General features: G+C 40.0%; 1 protein-coding gene across 6 annotated transcripts in view; it reads right to left on the reverse strand.

Annotated features, from left to right (window-relative positions):
• Positions 1 to 1,267: 1,267 nt before the first annotated feature.
• The window catches only part of LOC311014239 (discs large homolog 1-like protein), a 91,821-nt gene continuing 73,880 nt past the window's right edge, over positions 1,268 to 19,208 (reverse strand). For 5 of the 6 annotated variants that reach the window (XM_084010710.1, XM_084010711.1, XM_084010715.1 and 2 more), the window contains 11 exons: positions 18,722 to 18,836; positions 12,800 to 12,982; positions 9,920 to 9,983; positions 8,425 to 8,440; positions 7,820 to 7,861; positions 7,361 to 7,411; positions 7,023 to 7,124; positions 6,527 to 6,699; positions 6,338 to 6,447; positions 5,360 to 5,451; positions 1,268 to 4,680 (listed from right to left, as the gene is read on the reverse strand). In XM_084010710.1, the coding sequence (XP_083866836.1) occupies positions 4,574 to 4,680; positions 5,360 to 5,451; positions 6,338 to 6,447; positions 6,527 to 6,699; positions 7,023 to 7,124; positions 7,361 to 7,411; positions 7,820 to 7,861; positions 8,425 to 8,440; positions 9,920 to 9,983; positions 12,800 to 12,982; positions 18,722 to 18,836 (1,055 nt within the window). In that variant the 3' untranslated portion in view covers positions 1,268 to 4,573. The remainder of the gene's footprint in view (positions 4,681 to 5,359; positions 5,452 to 6,337; positions 6,448 to 6,526; positions 6,700 to 7,022; positions 7,125 to 7,360; positions 7,412 to 7,819; positions 7,862 to 8,424; positions 8,441 to 9,919; positions 9,984 to 12,799; positions 12,983 to 18,721; positions 18,837 to 19,208) is intronic. The other variant, XM_084010712.1, reaches the window with a different exon arrangement.

The raw sequence follows: 19,208 nt of genomic DNA on the forward strand, positions 1-19,208 counted from the left end.
ATATGTAGAGATTACTCCGCTGACATTTCTTTTTTCTTCATAATTAATACAAATAATTTAGTTATTTCAAGGAAACCCATTAACCGATTGATTGCAGTTGATATTTTCTGGTAATAAAACTAAGAAATGTTACTATATTGTTATTATAATGTAATTGTATTCTTTTGATTACTCTAAAAATGTAAATTCATTCCTGTCATTTTTAAGCTGAAACAAGTGAAGCTATTTAAACCAGTAGCATCTGGTTAATGAATTTCATGGCCAACATGAGGTCTTCTTTTTCACGTAGCTGTCAGGTGTGACCTCATTCACGTAACCAAAGTGTTGGCTCTGCAGCAGCACAGTGACTGATTAACTGTGAGTGAGTGTTATGTATGAGAGAGTCTATCTTGTAAATGTAGGACACACTATATAGGTTACGGACTAACCTATATAGTGGCTAAATAGTGGATATCAAACTTAGAAAACTGACAAACCATTCTTAGAATTAAATCCTAAACTTCGATGACATTGATGTTCATGTTGATGTGATGTTCATGTTTTCATGTTTCAGAAATATCCCTAAATATGTGATGGATTGCCATGAAATCTTGTACAGATATTCCTGGTCCTCAAAGGATGAATCCTAATTACTTTGACTCGTCTGAGTTTTCCTCTGGCGTCACCATGAGGTTGACATTTCTAGTTTTCAGTGATGCAATGTTGCAAAAACTTGGGCCTTGTTGGATGGATTGCTATGCAATTTGGTACAAGCGTCCATGGTCCTATTAGGATGAATTATTGTACCTTTGATGATCCTCTGTATTTTCTTCTACCAACATCAGGTCAATATTTATGTGTCCAATATTTTGGTTTTGGACCAAATACTTACACAAGTAATGGCATTCCCATCAGCCTTAGCTGTACTTTGTGCATTGTGCTATTTTGCAAATATTTGGTCAACATTATACATGCTAACCTTCAACTTGTTAGCAGTGTCTTTGTGGGGATGTTAAAATGTTGATGTTTGCATTTTGCTCAAAGCTTCGCAGAGTAGTCATTTTTTTAAAGATTCAGTCAGAAGATGCTTCACCTTCCCAGACAAGAAGCTGTGTGTCTCTGCTAAAGGGAGCCATATACATCAAAAGACTACAAAAACCTGCAGTGGAGGTGAAAGTAAAGAAAAAATATACTCATATTTACAGTTTTATCATATACACATTCATTCACATTCCACAATGCAAAAATAATAATCATCTCAGGTCATCGGTCAAGGGATTGCAGTAAATGTCAATAAAGACTTTTATTTTTCATGTACCAAAATAGGCAGTAAGAGCAGGGATAAATATTATAATGTTAGATATAGATCCATCTTTTTAATAGATTCTTTGCATCGGTGCTTTATCCTTACAGACAGTGGCATGTTCCCCTGGCTAAAACACACAGCCAGAGTCACACAGAGAGTCCGCTTCTGTCAACTGACAACACCACTGGTTTACTGGAATCATGAAGTATTATAGATGGAAAGAAATCATTTAGCCGGACATTCTGTGAGGAAATATTAAAGCTTTTATAAACACATGTGATCAAAGCTATTTATAATTTGGGTCTAAGCGCTACTCTGTTGACAGGACGGTCTTTCTGTACGTCTCTGGTCTCCAGTCAGCTTGGAGGAGTCGCCTCGAGGGTTGGGTGTGGAGATAGGAATTGGGTGGCTGACAAGGTCCATACAGGGGCTGTTACCAAAAGCATCTTGGTATTTCATGTTACGCATAACAACGATTACTGTCATGTCTTAGTTCATTGCCATTCGTGCCATTCTCTCTTTTAGCTCTGTTTTTGGCCTCCACCTACTCCTGAGGAAAATATCTGACACTTTAGCTGCTAAAAGCTCCACTACAATTGCCTGTTAGCCTCTAACTTTGTCTGTCTGCTGTTTGGTGCGAAGCAAAGTGTGAGATTTAAAGCTTTTTCACTGAAAACAGCTGCCTGCTGCGGCCAAAAACGTCACTATGAGAGCCATGAGAGTGAACTAAAATGGTAAAGCTGTGGTTCAGCAGCTAAACAATGAACTGAAATGCATTATAGTTCTGTAAAGCAGCGGGGAGCTGATAATTATCTGTTCACATTGTCATTTGATACACTGTTATAAAAATATTGATTATAGTCACTTTCAAATCGTAATCATCTTACCTGTTGCAGAGTCTTCAAAGGGTCTTTTTTCATGATCTCACAGATGCCCAGAAAAGATCAAAGTTTGCTCAAGGCTAAACCAACATTTAAATTGTTTATTTCCACGGACTGTGACTACTTTTCTTTTTTGTTGATCAGTAGATTAAAAGGAGCCCTGAGCTTTCCTTTAAACAATCAGAAGTTCAGAGTTGATCCAGCCACCGACTGCCGGTGTTACGATGCGAAACCAAAGGCAAGATGTGAGTCACCCATGGGTGTCCAGACTTCACGATCAATAGAGCATTAACGCCTAAAAAGCAGGAAACAATGCTTCAAAATCAAAACGTTTTAAGCAGGATCTTTAGGGCAGAGTTTAAACATCTGTGGGATCATGAAACCCCTTTGATGATACCTGGATAACAGGTAAGAATACAACGCTTTGGTTGTCCACCATGTGCCTGTATCGTGGAGTGCTGTGTGGCGCTAGTTTCAGGTGTTAGTCATGTACACTGGGACTCCAACTTATAATTCCAGCATGAAAAATAAACTGTTCACCTGATGTCTAACTACGCAACAAGAGCATGACATACAGCAAATGACCATAACGAGTTCCCCCGACCTCGTTAGCTCTTTCATAACCAGCATAACGATCACTGATAGCTGATGAGTGCATCGCACATCCAAATACCAGAAACACCGGGACGGGATCAATTATGTCATGCTAAGATGCTTTTAAGAAACCAGCCCTCATTAGTGCAACTACAGTAAGGAAAGCTTATACAATGATGCTGATGATTATGAACGCCATGATAGAGTTGATGAAGAAGATGATACACCGTTTGATGCTGGAGCGCTTGACTAATGTCACATTGTATATGTGGAGGAGAGAGGTGAAGACATGAGACAGAGAGGAGGAAGAGGGGAGGCACAAGTTGTTTAAACGGAGGTTCTGGGCCTGTGTTTATAAAAAAGTAATCCTTTGCTTTTACCCTCTTAAATGTGTTTTAGAGGGATTGTACAAAATATAATCAGTGATGATGAGGAATATTAGCTAAGGCAAATTTTAAATTCAGTTTGGAGCCCATTTTTTTTAAGTTTTAGCCCATTATTTGCATTGGATTGGAACTTTTAAACCTACATTTCTCCACTACTCTTTCTTCTGAGGGTTTCCTGTGTTTATCAGGGTGCAAACAAAAACAACAATAAAGCCGTCATTGATTCTGTTTGCAATCACTCTCCATGCATCTGCAGTCATCAATGTGGCAATAAATTACTCTCAATATCGGTTTTCTCTACAAAGTGCAGGATGGATTTCCTGCTTGGTGTTGTTTTTCTGTTTCTATTCCAGCCCACTTTTAATTCATATTTGTATCTATGCATTATAAATATATATACCATTTTTTGTTAATTTCACATTATTTTTACTGGAAATGTTGATAATTTGACAAAAATAAAATGTGTTTTTTAACAATTAAAAAGGTATGGTCAAAATAACACATAAATGGGTAAAACTAAAGCATTTTAAAAACAATGAACAGGACAGATGTTTGGTAAATGATCACTTGTAAACTGCTCTGAAAAGATTCTCCTCCACTTCACTGTCAATAGGAGCAAGACTCTTGATAAATGTGTCTTCATCTTTACTGTTGAGGATTAACTTTCAGATATTTGAGAGATACAGGCTCAGGGCTCCAAACTCTATGAGTCTCCATGTTTTATTGATTCTAAATCATCATATCATCATTTTCTTGCTATGTCTCTAAACAGTTAATTGTACACTCGATTCATTTTGGCCTTTGATACCAAAAATCTGGGAAACATTATCAAGTTTTCACCTCGTATCTAAAGTCTGCAGCTTAAAGTGGAAAGGAGGAAGAAGTGAAGGGATATGAGAGAAAGATAGAAAAAGACAACGGGAGCAATGCCATGAGGAAAGACAAACAGTGTGAGAAGGAGATAAATATTTTGTCCCAAAAACATGCTCTTAAAGCTACAGCGTGCAAAAGTCTGCCTCTTGGTGACAATATTATCATTACAAACCCATACATGAATGCATTACCCTTTGTTAATATGAAAACAACAACGACAACAACAATAAGAAGAACAATAATGAAATCAAATCAGATAATGGTACATGTCGCCTTGATTTGAACCACCTCCTTAAACATTAAGGAACTGAGCTGTAGGAAGATCCACAAATAGGCTCATGAACAGACATTAGCCCCTCCCACTTCAGGAAGTAGCAGTCCGAGATAGTCCCCGACTTGTTCGACTTTGTGTGCTTGAGTAAATCTGTGTGTGTGTAGCAACGTGTGTGTACAGAGAGAGAAAGAGAGAGAGAAAGGAACCAGGCTGATAATAGAAAAGTAGAGGAAGTGTTGAAAGAGTGATGTGTATGATCGTTGAGTATGCGTGTTTTTATTCAGAGTCGCTCCTTGGTGGGCACCCAGATGTACGGACCAGACTGCTCCTCAATGATCTGCTTCACCAGCGAATACACTTCCTCCAGAGTCGAGCCATGGACTATAGCTGCAGACAGAGAGAGAGAGAGATATTACTATCTAAGAAAAACCTCTAACAAAACATATTACCATGGTAACTGTGTGTTCAAATAGGGACTTAAATCTAAATCTCCATTAAAGAAGGAGTAACCTTTAAAGGGCAACATCTGTGTATTTGAGTGTGTGTTTGTGTACGTCTGTTCTCCTATATGGGAAAATAAAGTAATGAATCTGTCGGCTCAAGACCGAGAAGTACAGCCACGTTTGAACCAAACGAAATGTCTTACGTATGAGAAAATGTATAGACAAGATGATTGATATTTCTGTGAGTGAAGGATAGAGCTACATCCAGGAGGTGATTAGCTGAGACTAGAAACATCTAGCCTGCCTTTGTCCAAAGCAAACCTGCCTACCAACACCTCAGAAGCTCACCAACATCTTATATCTTGCTACCTGCTGTGACTATTTCTTAACAAACAACCGTACACCTGCCCGTCCAGGACTTCTGTGCAGCATCTCTACAAGTTGTCTCACTGTGACACAAAGACTCAAAAAAGTAATTGCAAGAGAGTATCAATCATCTCATCTAACTCTCCACTATCAAGAGAGCATTTTCCCTAAGATGTCGTATCAATTGTACCTCATGAAACTAAGTTCTATTCCTCAGAACATTAAGGGTCTATGGTGTTTGTGTGCTGGTAACTAACCGGTGAAGAATTCTGTGAACTCCTGCTCCAGTTTGATAGCTCTGTCGAAGGTTTTCCTCGCCTGCTCCTCAGTGAAACGCTTGTTCATCTCTCTGCAGAGACAAATATTAAAGTACAGAATAAACACACATTTAAAACATATTTTACATGAAAGTAAACCCTCAGAAATGTTCTTGAGCTTATTGTGAAGTTGAACAGTGGTCAAGTTGTATTGCGATAATTCACTTTAATGACACGGGAACTGCACCAATACAGTGTGGTGAGTGAATGAGAATATTCCACTGGCCAAGATGCTTGTTTGAGACAAATGTTAAAATAAAAGTAATAAAAATGAAAAATAAAACAAAACAAATATCTTGTATGATGGCAGGGATCTCTAGTGCCATAATCTCAAGATGAACTGATACATAAAACTTCATAATTTAAATTATTAACTGTCAGTTATTAATTTATTTGTGATTGCAGAACTTCATTTTATTTGTCATGTATTTACACTTATGTACAGGATGTTGCTTGCTATTGTAGAAGCAAGGCTGTCCATTTAGCTTCCGGAGCTTTCAACCACGTGTCATTGTCCTGATCAGCAGATAGGAGCCTAGATGTTCATTCCTCGGAGAACCTTTTGGATTTTGTTGTGCTGAAAAGTTGAACTTGACTGTGTGATATGGCTGAAAGCTCCAAAACAAGCTATCATACGGACTTCCTGCTGAGACTGTTTTTGTAAACAATCAACTTTAAAGCTCAACTTTCAAGCCAACATGGAAGAGAGATTCTACAAGTGCTTTAAAGGAGGATGTGAAGATCTCCATTTCCATGACAACTAAACTAATCACATGCTCCTACCCACTGATGAGAAACGTGTGTTATGGTAGAAGCTTAAGAACAAGTAACTAAATGGACCCTGTGGTGTGACTACTCAACTCAAACACAGGATGTTGTTCATGTTGTATTTGTGGTGTGAACATGTACGTTACTTACAGGATGTTGTCGACATTGCGTGGTCTGATGAAGACAGCGATGGGATGGAGGCCTGCCAACTGGAGGCGCTTGATCGCATTCCCTGATACATCCAGTATACAGTGTTTACCCTGAGAAAGAGACAGACTTGTTTCTGTTCTGTCCTTTGTATGGTATCGCTGTCAACTCATAGTCCGTCATCAAACTCACCTTGTCTGCCACTTCTTTCACCGACTGTATGCTGGTTCCATACAGATGGTTGTTATACTGTCCAGCCTCTATGAACTTGTGTTCCTGGATCTCTTGCTCCATGAGCTCCCTGGAGGACATGAAGTGGTAATCTCTGCCGTCCACCTCGTAGTCTCGCCGCGGCCGCGTTGTGTCTGAGGATCATAGAGTTAACACACATTCAGCTACTGTTTAAGAATACAGGCACCCACATGCACACACACACACACACATATATATGCATGAAGAAAATACAAACGAACAAACAGTAGATAACGGAAAAGATGGTGAATTAAGTTTAACTTTAATTGCTTCATGTGACACTGAGCAACTTCCATGGGAACAAACGGGGCAACACTGTATCCAGTTCTCTTTATAGATATCAGATTTAGCTTTGCAGCCACTTCGCTACATGTGTGTAATGTGTCCTCCAAGCAGACAGTATAAACAGCTGTCCGTGTAGGCTTAAGACACTCACGTGGGACGCAGGAGCCAAACTTGTCAGGGAACTCAGAGATGAGGTCATCGTTGATCCGATCTTTCATTGGTCCAAGCACGATGACTGGCCGCGTGTAATTAACTGGGATATGACAAACAGAACCATGTCAGCACACTCAAAGAGGCACAGTATGTTGAGTTAAACAATGCCAACACTGGAAAATAAAAATATATATTAATGAATAAATATATTGCATAATAATAATCATTTGTGGATATTTCGTTACTCCAGTTACTTACCAAAAGTGAATAACATAAAACTAAAACAAAACCTTGAGAAACTAAAATAAAACTGATGATGTGAAGTTAAGCACTGACCTTCCTGCTGCATGACAGGTTGGTAGGTGAGCAAGATCTCCTCCTGGCCAGCTGATCGGACAAAGAGAAATGACGAACACATTTAGAGGCACAGCCGGGGGATTATTGACAACAGAACACATCTGACCCTTTTCTACTTTTGGACTAAACTTCTTCAACAGCTCTGGAAAAGCAGGAGAAGCAGAGAAAGGCACGCACACACACACACACACACACACATGCACACACACACACACACACACACATGCACATAAGAAAATAACAATCACAACAAAAAACACACTCCAACATGCACACACAGAGAAACACACACACAGACACACAAATAACACAACCGTTGTACAAGAATTAGCAAAGAAGGAAGAAAGAAAGAAAGAAAGAAGGAAGAGAGAGAAAGAAAGAAAGAAAGAAAGAAAGAAAGAAAGAAAGAAAGAAAGAAAGAGGAGGGTCTAGACTTACAGGAACTACTCTCACTATCGCTGGTGCCAGAGGTTACCAGCTCTGGAAGGACAAGACAGTTCAGAGTCAGCAACATACACACACACACACAAACACACACAGAGTCAGACAAACAGACAGAGACTTACATTGTTTCTATTTCAGACAACCACTTATAAACACATCATTCCATCCATCCGTTTTCTATACTCGCTCCTGCTGTTCAGGTGAGCAAGAGGCCGGAGCCTATCCCAGCATGGATCACACGATCCCAAGCGAAGCCCTACAGTATGTGGCACAAAGCAGCACAGGTCCCATAATGCAACTGAACCCTGTTTTTTCATTAGACCCCCTTCCTCCGAGATGCCACTCGGTTCTAACTCTGCACTTCCACTTGGTTATGCAGGCTTTTTGTTAAAAATGTGTAGAAACACATCAACTTTGATGTCCATTTCTCTTCCTCCGTTGCAAAGCAGGATTTATGAGGAGGAGGAGTTTGAAGGAGGATTCAAGAGGTAGAGATGAGGGTGGAGGTGGACGGTATAGTAGTGTGTCAGTCTGGTGTGCTAAGAAGCTGAAGTTACATATAGTGACCAGCAGGTGTCACTGATGAAGAGACTACCTACCTTTATCATCCTGATCCTGCAGAAGAGAGAGAGAGAGAGAGAGAGAGAGAGAGAGAGAGAGAGAGAGAGAGAGAGAGAGAGAGAGAGAGAGAGAGAGAGAGAGAGAGCATTAATCATCATAGCGAAGATGATCATAACAGCATCTTGACTGTTATCAGCAGAAGACCTATTTGAAAGCTCATGGGTTCTCTATTCGTCTCACACAGTTTGAGTGAGCAGGACTAATTTGCAGACTTTCTCAAAGCACGAAGCCAGGGGATGTGTGTGTGTGTGTGTGTGTGTGTGTGTGATAATTTTTAATTATCAGCTCTTCACCGTGCAGAGTTGCTGATTGCAGACTTGCTGATTCAAACAGTGTGAGGAAAACAGTGCGAGCTGACAACACAGTGATATCAATAGCTTGTGTGAGACGCGTGCGTCGGCTCTCATCATCACGCTGTGTGAAGTGTGATTAAAGTCTCGCCTCGCCTTTGAGCTCAGGAAGGAAAACTTTCTAAATCACAAATATCAAAGTAACAAAAAGCTTTCTGCACTTTTAATTGGTTTGTAATTAGTTGAACCCGCCTACACTTTTCTTAGTAACAACTGGTGTGGCTGTCACTGACAGAAGACTTTGGAGTCACAGGAGTTGCTCGACTCGTCAAGTTGTTGATTCAACTGCAAAATATTTAAAATTACTGCTATCAAAAGGAAAATATTTGTGACATTATTTTTGGAGTTTTAGAGTCATTTTCCTACTCAACAAAGATCTTAATGAGTGACTGGTTGACTCATTTAATAATATTTAATATTTAATGATCATCAACAAGTATCCATTTACCTATATCTCTATTGGTCTCTCTAAAATATCTTTTTAAAAACAGCTTATTCATGAAGTTGATTCTCAAGTTGAGGTCACAACAAAAATTAATAATACTCACCGACAGTATACCTGTTTGCATTCCCTCTCTGTAGATCTACAGCATTAGGTGGATTAATATCATAATAATATTATATGAACTGGGGCCAGCGTGTTGTTAGCAGAACATGGAGCTGCTTTTAGATCCACACTGTAAATCTATTCTTTCATCTTCTTTACTTTTTATTTGACTTTACCTTTTGCTTTATTCGTTGCTTCATTATTCTGTTTTGATACATAAAACACCTGCATGTACCTTTTCTTTCAACCATCTTTCCATATGATTTCAACATGTTATATTGTTTCAATTCTTCTATAATCCATTTAGGTCATTCTGAGTCATTGTGTTTTTTAATTTCTCATAATGTTACATTGTTTTATTGTGTAAATATTGAACTTATTTGGCGTTTTATATCTATTTTCTGTTGCTTGGCCTGAAACGTAGACAAAAAGGTTGGATGGTTATTTCTTCTGACTTCATCTCTTCTTCTAATGCCAATAACTCATTTGAGTATTGAACATGACGTTGACTCTAAGATGTGACCTTCGTAAAGAAACAAACATCATTTAAGGTTTATAAATCAGGTTGCTACTCACCGATCTGTCCTGGGACCTCGTCACTCTGACCGTCTTTAACCTCGACCGCTCCTTTTTCTCCGCCCTGTGAGATGGAGCGAAGCAAATATAATGACATGAAGCTAACTTCAATTTACATTCAATCATCTCTGTTTTTTCAGTATAAAAATGTTCTTTTGCACAGGAGATGGATCGGTGAAAAGTACAGGGAGAGACTGGCTGTGAAGAAAATTTCAGAAATGGAAACAAATCAAGCATCAATCTTGGGACTTTCTTCGGGCATGTTAGACATAATAAATTGCATCCATTGCAAAACACTGCCTCCACAACAGTGATTGTTCACAGTAAAGTAATCCCCCATAATACAGGCACACACTGGAAGGTCAAACCTCTGATCTCACAGTCCAACCCGGTTCTCCTACAGGAATGGGTCCTCAAATCAGGAAATGAGTCAGCATTTTTGCTCTTCCCTCATTTCAAAGTGACTCTTTTGAATGGGTTTTTGGTTAAATGCCTGAAATATGGTCTGTGGTTAACATAAAAATGTGTACTTTTTGTTCAATGTTTATGGCTCTCTCATGAATGTTTGAACTTTTGCGTTTATAGCCTACAGTTAAAGTGGTGTTCATTGGAGAGGATTATCCTGCTGAACAAAACTTCAGTATCATAAACGTGTTTGCCACAGAAAAAAATTGTCTGCAGTAATTTGCAGTTTCTCTTGTATGATGTCCCCACCTATGTGGACTTCATTAGAAATATTGTATTTGTGATACCTATAAAATAGATATCCATCCATTGTCTACCGCTTATCCTGTATTCAGGGTCGTGGGGGGCTGGAGCCGATCCCAGCTATCATTGGGCGAAGGCAGGGTACACCCAGTCCATCGCAGATAAAATAGATATCCATCCATCCATCCATTTTCTACCGCTTATCCAGTATTCAGGGTCGCGGGGGGGCTGGAGCCGATCCCAGCTGTCATTGGGCGAAGGCAGGGTACACCCAGTCCATCGCAGATAAAATAGATATCTGGGAGAAAATACATTTCCCTACAAACTTAATTGACAATGCAGTTTTTTTATATGAGAACGACAAATCTCACATCCAAAAAATATACACACAATGCCAAAATATCCCTATATTCAAAAAGTAATTTTATAGCTTATTATATATGTATATATTTTTTTTATCTAGCTTGTCTGTAAGAAGCACTATGAGATTATGGGATTTTGAATAGTAATCAAAGCTGATTGCATTTTGTGGACTTAAAATTACTAGATATTATGTAACGTGACCATAAAAAGCAGACTGAAAAAAACTGAAATACTTTAGTGTCAGAGTAGAAATACACTCTCTCCTTATAGAGGGTCTGCTCCATCCTGCTTGGGAGACAGTTTTGTCTGTTAGTTTAAATTTAGATTTGTCACTACCTGCAGAGGGCCATTTCCTGCTGGTGATCACATTCAACCCTTTCAAATAAGTTGAATCTCCATCGTCTCAGCTCAGGGACCTGTTTCTTTGTAGATGCTTCATTTTATATACGAGCTTGAAAAGCCAGTATGTGTCTGTAAGGATTCAGCTTTTAGCCTCCTAATGACCGTAAACAGCCAAACAACTGTCACTGAAAACAGAGCAGCAGCACTGAGGTCCACAGCCGAAATTACAATAATAACTAAAGCAACAGCGTTAGACTGCAGGCTAGCGATCAGCTTGGAAAGACTTTAAAAGCCAACAACACCTTCCTGTGAGCATGTTCACATCATTAGCTGTATTTGTTTCTCCTTTCTCATTTTCCTTCTCTCTCGTCATTTTACTTGAGAAGGAGGGACGTGAGGGAGATAAGAGGGTCGAGGTTGAGGATGATTAAACAGGCTTTATCAAAATAACAATAATCATCATGTAATAATCAATAATTGATCAACATCATCCTTCCACAGCTTTAAGACCTCTGATATCCTCCTTTTCTAATATCCCTCTAGTGGCCACACTCTAATATCTTCTTTATCTATCTATCTTCTTCTAATACCTTCTGTAACTCAGTTATTCTATTACCCCTAATGCACCAGCCTCTATTCTAACACTGCAATCTATTAATACCCCCATCTACACCCCTGTGTGACAATCTGTACATCCATCCCTCCCAAGTTTCCCCTCGCTCACTCCCACTCATCCCTCTTTATTACTTATTCACTGTCATCCTATTACTCCGTCACTTCCCACATCCCCTCCACCCTCGACACCTCTCTCTGTGTCGCAGACGGACTAAATTGAGATCTGCCCTTCCCACCTCGGGAATCTATCAACATCCGTCTGTCACCTCCTCGAATGGGGAACAAGGAGGAGGTGAGAGGAAGGAGTTACCACCACAGAAACCTTCAGCAGATTCTACACAGTAATGATGTTTGTGTTATGAGTCAGAAGCAAAATGACACACCGACATCGACTGAAAACCAAAGTCCCAACATCACTGAGAGCTGGTCCTGGATTGGACAAAGAGGAGGAGGAGAGGAGGAGATGGAGGAGGCAGGGGAGGAGGAGCAGAGGGAAGAAGAAGAGGAGGAGAGAATAAATATAGGGGATGAGAGAAGGTAAGGAGAAGAAGAGGTAAAGGTGAAACAGAAGGGGAGAAGGGACGAGGAGGAGAGAGAAGGAGAAGGAAGAATAACAAGAAGGAGAGTAGGAGCGGAGGGGGAGTAGAGGAGGGGTGGGTGGGGTTCATAAAGGAGGAGGAGCAGGTGAAGGACAGGAGGAGAAGAGGATGAGTAGCACAGAACGAGGAAGAGGATGAAAGGAATAGAAAAGGAGAAGGAGCCGGTGAAACAGAAAGAGACTGCCTACACTAGCTCACAGACTTCTAAAACAAGAGCTGCCCACTCCCATTCAAAGCCCCTTTGAACTCTGACCTCCTGCGGCTGGGGATGACTCCGACATCAGGGCAGTTTGGCGGCGGGGGGCTGAGGTGGCGGGCGGGCCACCACTCCTCTTCGCCGGCGCTGCTCACATGGAGGACATCCCCGAAATGAAATGGAAGGGCCTGATTGGGTGCGTTCAGATCGGACGCACTTCCGTCATAATCAAACAACGCTCTGCAGACAGAAAGAGGAACAAACAATGTATTATACATCTATAGTCGAAATACAACTGGAGTGTGACAACACAGTCTGCAGGAGGGGACGGAGACAGACGGATTGGTGGCTCACAATACCATTTTTCTTTATTACTATTTAGAAAAAACACATTTGTCCTGATGCGTTTCACATTTCTCACAACTATTGACAACTAAACACTTACATAAAATAAACTGACAAAACAAGACAGACAAATATCAAATATGTCGTAGTAAATAAAAGCAAAAACAGCCAAGGACTGCATTCCTAGTATCCACTAGTTTTATATGTATGACCTTGTCTGTGTGTGAGTGTGTGTGTGTGCGTGTGTGTGTGTGTGTGTGTGTGTGTGTGTGTGTGTGTGTGGGTGTGTGTAGTTGTACACATTTATCTAAGTGCATGTCAGTCTGTTTATGTGCATTTGTGTGTGTCTGAGCGGTGACCAGAGTTCCAAACCCGTCCAGAGGGAAAAGACCTGGGAAAGTAGGCCAGCAATGTGTGTGTGTGTATGTGTGTGCGTGCGTGTGTGTGTGTGTGTGTGTGTGTGTGCATGTGTGTGCGTGTGTGTGTAGGTGTGTGCGTGTGCAAAGGAACTAGAGCTGAAATAACCGGCATCCCCTAAAGTCCCTTCTGCCTTCATCAATAAAACAGAACACAGACAGGGAAGGAGAAAGTGAGAGAGAAATTCAAACAGTGAGGTATAACAGAGAGAAATACTTCAGCACAAAAAAAAACACCACCTCATGTTTTATTGATGTTTGATTAAAGATGAGAAAAGTAAGACCTCCACATGGGACATTATAAATGTAACTGGCTAAAATGTGACCTTGTTGTTGTTGGACCACCAGGCACCAAATGCTAACAGTTTATTTTGCAGGTATATTATTTCCCAATCATTTCTCGAAAGTTTGCTGGGGGGGGCATTTTTATTTGGTACTTATTATAGGGGGGGAAAGGGGCCAAATCCACCAAACTAAACAACAAAGCACGCTTTTTGTCCACGTCCTCTACGACACATCTGACAATCAGCAGCATTTACAAATCACAGCTGGAAAACAAATAGCTGTGTTATGATGCGGCAACATAATGAAGTAAAGGTAGAAAAACATGACTTGGGTAGGTTTAGGGAATGGTCACAGTTTTCGTTATAATGATTATGGTTTGGGGAGCTTCATCATTATGGCATCAATAATAACCACGCAGTTAAGGTGATGGGATGATCGTAGTTAAACAAACAATGCTGACTGTTGAAAACAGGAAACAAACAGTGGTTGTCTGTGATAGTTCAATGTATCGTTGAACCAGACTTTACCATTTCATAACAACATCACGGGACTCCCATTATAATTAAAAAAACCTTCTTTTTTAATTATAGAACCTTCTTTTTTACACTGATGTCGTTTTTTTTTTATTATTTTATTAAGGTCACATGTAAATACAACTGTAAATCAATTACCAGCTCTCAGTTTTAATTCCTGTGAGAGAACCTGTGAAATCTAATTACTCGTGTGAGAGAACACACAGGAATACCAGCAGAGCGTAACAGAAACACGGCTCATATTTTACACCTTTTCCAATTGAGAGTGCTGTGTACATTTTAAACAATATAGTATTGTTTTTTTTTTTGCACAGCCAGCAACTATAGTCCAAACTGCATTGCGGTTCAACTTTTAAAAAGATTACTGCACACTTGCACTTTAGTTCACATGTGAATTTCACTAGAATGAGACCGTACTATAGTGCTGTCTAATACAAAACTGTGAGGACTAATATAAAGTTATTAGGTAACTGTTCTTTTATTTATAAAGCATGTTTAATATTTGCTATTATCGTACTAGAAACTTGATCAAATACAATACATTCATGGAATAAAAGTCAGACCACATTCAAATAACTTCTTTAAAAACCCCATGAGCAATTTAAAACCATAAGATTCAAGAAGCAAATATCCGTGAGCATCGAAGTACAGCAGAGATTAGTTTCATTTCCCAGTGAGTCTAAGCCTCAGCTCTCAAACCCAAATCAATGCATCATTTTTCTAGTAAAATCCAATCCTGATCAAATCCTCATAGAATATAATGACATATCAGATTTAGCACTTAACTAATCACAGATCCAATATACACGTTATCCTGTCTTATCATTACTTTGTGGCTATCCCTGCCTTTACAGTGGATCTTTGGGCAGTATTTTTACAGCTATAATACAATACCATTAGAAGAGGGGAGGACCCCCCCCCCCCCCCCACACACACACACACGTTTCAAACAAAGGATAGTCGTTCATACGTCACCTTGATTCAGTGACATTTCCTCTGAGAAAAGGTTAGTCTTCTTCCCCATTATGCATATATTTCAAACACCCCACTATAAACCACACACACACACACACACACACACGCTATATGTACATGCATGAACACACACACACACACAGCAGCCCACAGCACCAGACACCACCAATCTGTCACGCACCGACACCCTCACCTCCACCAATCAGCTTCCAGTCTGAGCGCTCCTTTTCAATATCTGATGCTGATTGGTCATTTATCTGCAGTAACCAGATACAGGAATTTCCCGTATGACAGTGATTTATCATGTAGGTTGTATTGTACTGCATTATTTTATACAACCTTGAAATGATCCTGGCCTGTTTTTTTTTTTTAGACTTGGAGAAACGTCTTCATTAAAATTCATCATGTAAACTGATTAACTCACAGGCGATGTCATGATAAATGTCTGACACATGCATATTTCCTTATTAAATCTACAATTATACAGTCAAGCACAGCGTGCTCCGTTTGCAGCACGGCTCAAGAGATGCCAATGTAGTGAAAAATCTATTGAAGGGGCAGGCATAGACATTTGTACAGAGAACCATGGTCCCGTCAGGATGAATTATATTCACTTAACCTTTCCTCTGGCATTCTCATCAAGTTAGAATTTTAATATCATCAATACCAAAATACCTGCAAAACCCTGTGTAGGTGATGTATTTAAGGCTAATTATGAACGTTTGTAAACGTAGTGAACATTGTACCTGTGTGAGCATTTTAGTATGCTGATATTTAACTTTAAACACTACAGTGACACAGACTGGATCACTTTGCAGCGTTGCAGCACATTTCATTCACGTAATTATATGTTTGTTCAGGATTGAATTAAGCAAAGTTACCTTTATGCAGGCTGCTGTCCTTCTGTGGAACTCACTGCAAAATGATTTTAATCTCAACATTTCATGTGGAAGAATCAATAGAGCTGACTTTCATTTTGTTTTTTCTAACCCTGCTGGTTTGGTGCCATTAAAGCAGTTTTGTAAGAAAAAAAAAGGGAAAAAGGAAAAGAAAAAACAACAGTTGCTCTTCTTTCCATGTGACATTGATTGCGTTTTCCTCATTTTTCTGTCAAATCGTTGTGCCTGTAACTGCTCTCTGAACGGAGTCAACCTTGGAAAGATTGCTGTTTGCACCAAAACATATTAGATATCTGTGTACAATTGTTAAAATTGCTTTAAAACATCAACTATAATCTTCCTCCTTTTGCCGACAATTGATAATTATAGCTAGACAAACTTCAAGTTAATTATTATTGCACCATTAACTCTAATGCTTTTAGCATGTCAAAGCAATCAATGTGTAAACATGCTTATGCAGGCTTCTTCTGATGTAATCAAATGAGCAGTGGACAGGCTGTTTGTTCTTACTTTTAGCCAAAACCAAGTAAAAACAGTGGGTGCGCACTTAATTTATGCTAATGCCAGTCATGCCTATGGGTGACTGCTTAAAAGATTTAATAAGGGTGACGGCAAGCAGCTGCAATGTCATGTTTCCTTGTATTTCTCTATTGAATCTACAGTTCACAAACAAGATCATTTGTTTAAACGGTGGGTTTGGCAAGAAGGTCCTTACAAGGCCATGTGGGTCTACTGGCATTCACTTTAACACCCGCTAAGAAACTAAATTAAAACTAGAATCACACTTCACGTATTCAATTCAAAACCAATAAATGGGCATGTTTCCCAACACTTGTTGGACTACAGCTCCCAGAGGGCTGAACGTCAAGTAGGAGTAGTTCAAGGTGCGTCTGTTCCAGCTGCTGCCTTTTCCTTCCAGGCCACTTGCACATAGTTCAGGTCAGATGTTCCTTTCGTGTGCAGCACTTGTCAGCTGTAGTTTCCTCTGAGCTTTATATTTTTGGACCAGATAGACAAACAATGTTGAATGTTTTGGTGCTCATTTGTCAAAAATAAAGTGACGTTACCAGCACAGTGCCTGTCACAATGAACAGCCAGTTCAGGTTTCATGGCTAAGACACTTCACAGTTTACTGCTATGCGGTCCACTTTGCATGCTGCATGGCAGCATCTTAATCTGGTTTTCGCCCATAGAATTTAGAGCTTTGTGTTTCTAATTGATAGATTGTCAAAGTTCAGTGAGGATTCAATTAGATGTCATCCTAAACAATGTAACCCTCCTCTGGGTCAGTACACAAGCTGCTGTTGTTAAAGCTTTAACACCTCTCACAACTCCAGCAGTGTGTTTGTGTAAAAACGGATTGTGCCCATAGACTGTATAAAAGAAGTAGACGTAGTAAGCGTGACTTCACTCACTGGACTTCTCTTTTGAAGCCTCGTGTTTGCCTGTTTGGTTGCTGCCATCTTGGCTTTTTTAGGTGTTGGGATTATTTAGGCATAATGCTACAATTAACTTCCCTTCCTTTGACTGAAAACTGTGAAACAATTGCAATTTTAAGATGAAAAACACGGACAACTCTCCAGATAACGTCATAGCAACGCCCTGAGGCAAACTCTGCTTTATCGTCTATTTTACTTTGAATGGGACCATGATTTACTCAACGAACATCATGCTGTATTGAAGAAGACTTGGAAGTAGCAATTGAGAACATAAACTCATATTTACTACATGTTTAGTGAGTCAATAAATCAAATAAGTAGTAGTGTCATTTTCTCATGGACTTCTATAAGATAAACTGTTTTGCATCCAATGGAGTCGCCCCCTGCTGGCTATGAGCAAGAATGCAAGTTCAAGGCACTGGTTTCACTTTTCAGACATGGAGGTTGTTTCCTCTGCTGTTGTTGTTTGCTTTGATAACATGTTGAAATCATTTTCACTTAATGATTCTGTGTCTCCTAACCAGTGATTTAATCACGCTTGTCATCATTTGTGTTGCTTTTCCCGTCTTTGCTTTCTATGGTATTGATCTCCAGAGAGCTCCAACGTGACTTATCTGGACCCAGCGATCTAACGGTTAATCAATATTTCAAATGCTGGGATTCTTGTGAAGAAAAGAGCCTTAAAAGTGCTGTTGGATCAGGATTGACACTGCTTCTGGGCTCGGCAGAGAACACTCAGGATGAACAGGGTGATTCAGAGAGGACTGAACAGCCAGGACAGGCAAGGACGGGAGGACAGAGGATCACGCAAACACACACACAAGAAGGAAATTTAAGAGCTGACAGGCGATGGATGTGTTTGTCTTTGTGTGCCCCACAGTATTTGCCAATTGCCAGACAATCCGTTTGTGATTTTAAATGTGATAACCTCCCTTTCAGCATCAAACACACACACACACACACACACACACACACACACACACACTGACTCAAGACATGGAGCAGACAGCAGAGATAAGACTCAGATTAGTTGTGTCACACCGAAGGACACTAGATCAGCCATTTCCGACTGCTGTGTGTGGTTTACCTGACGTAAAGTGTGCGTTTCTGTGTGGAGCGGAGCGACGTGGAGCTGGAGCTGACACTGCTGGTCATCATCTGTTCCCTCAGGTCATGGATCTTTGCCTCGAAACGACTGTACTCTACACACACACACACACACACACACACACACACACACACACACAAAGAGATCAAACACTGTTAGACCCAGCGGAGCAGGTGACAGGTTTTAAAAATAATGCTCGCACAATCTATCCAAACATAGATAATCTAATTTACAGGCTGCACGCATGTTACTCCACATTAGAAGAAGCTGAGCGACTGAGAGTTCTTTTACGCTTCGATCATCGTTGCTCAGAAGTTCAGAAATCACATCACACTTTTGTGGATCAAAGAGAAGATCAGAGGCATGAACAAACACAGATTTAAATGTGGTGGTCGGTTTATGCACCGTGATAACCACATTTCCCACAAACGGTCGGAGGAAGACACGTACAAGGTGCTATTTCAGA

This window comes from Eutrigla gurnardus (genome assembly GCF_963514095.1).
Source record: "Eutrigla gurnardus genome assembly, chromosome: 6".
In the NCBI taxonomy this organism is placed as follows: domain Eukaryota; kingdom Metazoa; phylum Chordata; class Actinopteri; order Perciformes; family Triglidae; genus Eutrigla; species Eutrigla gurnardus.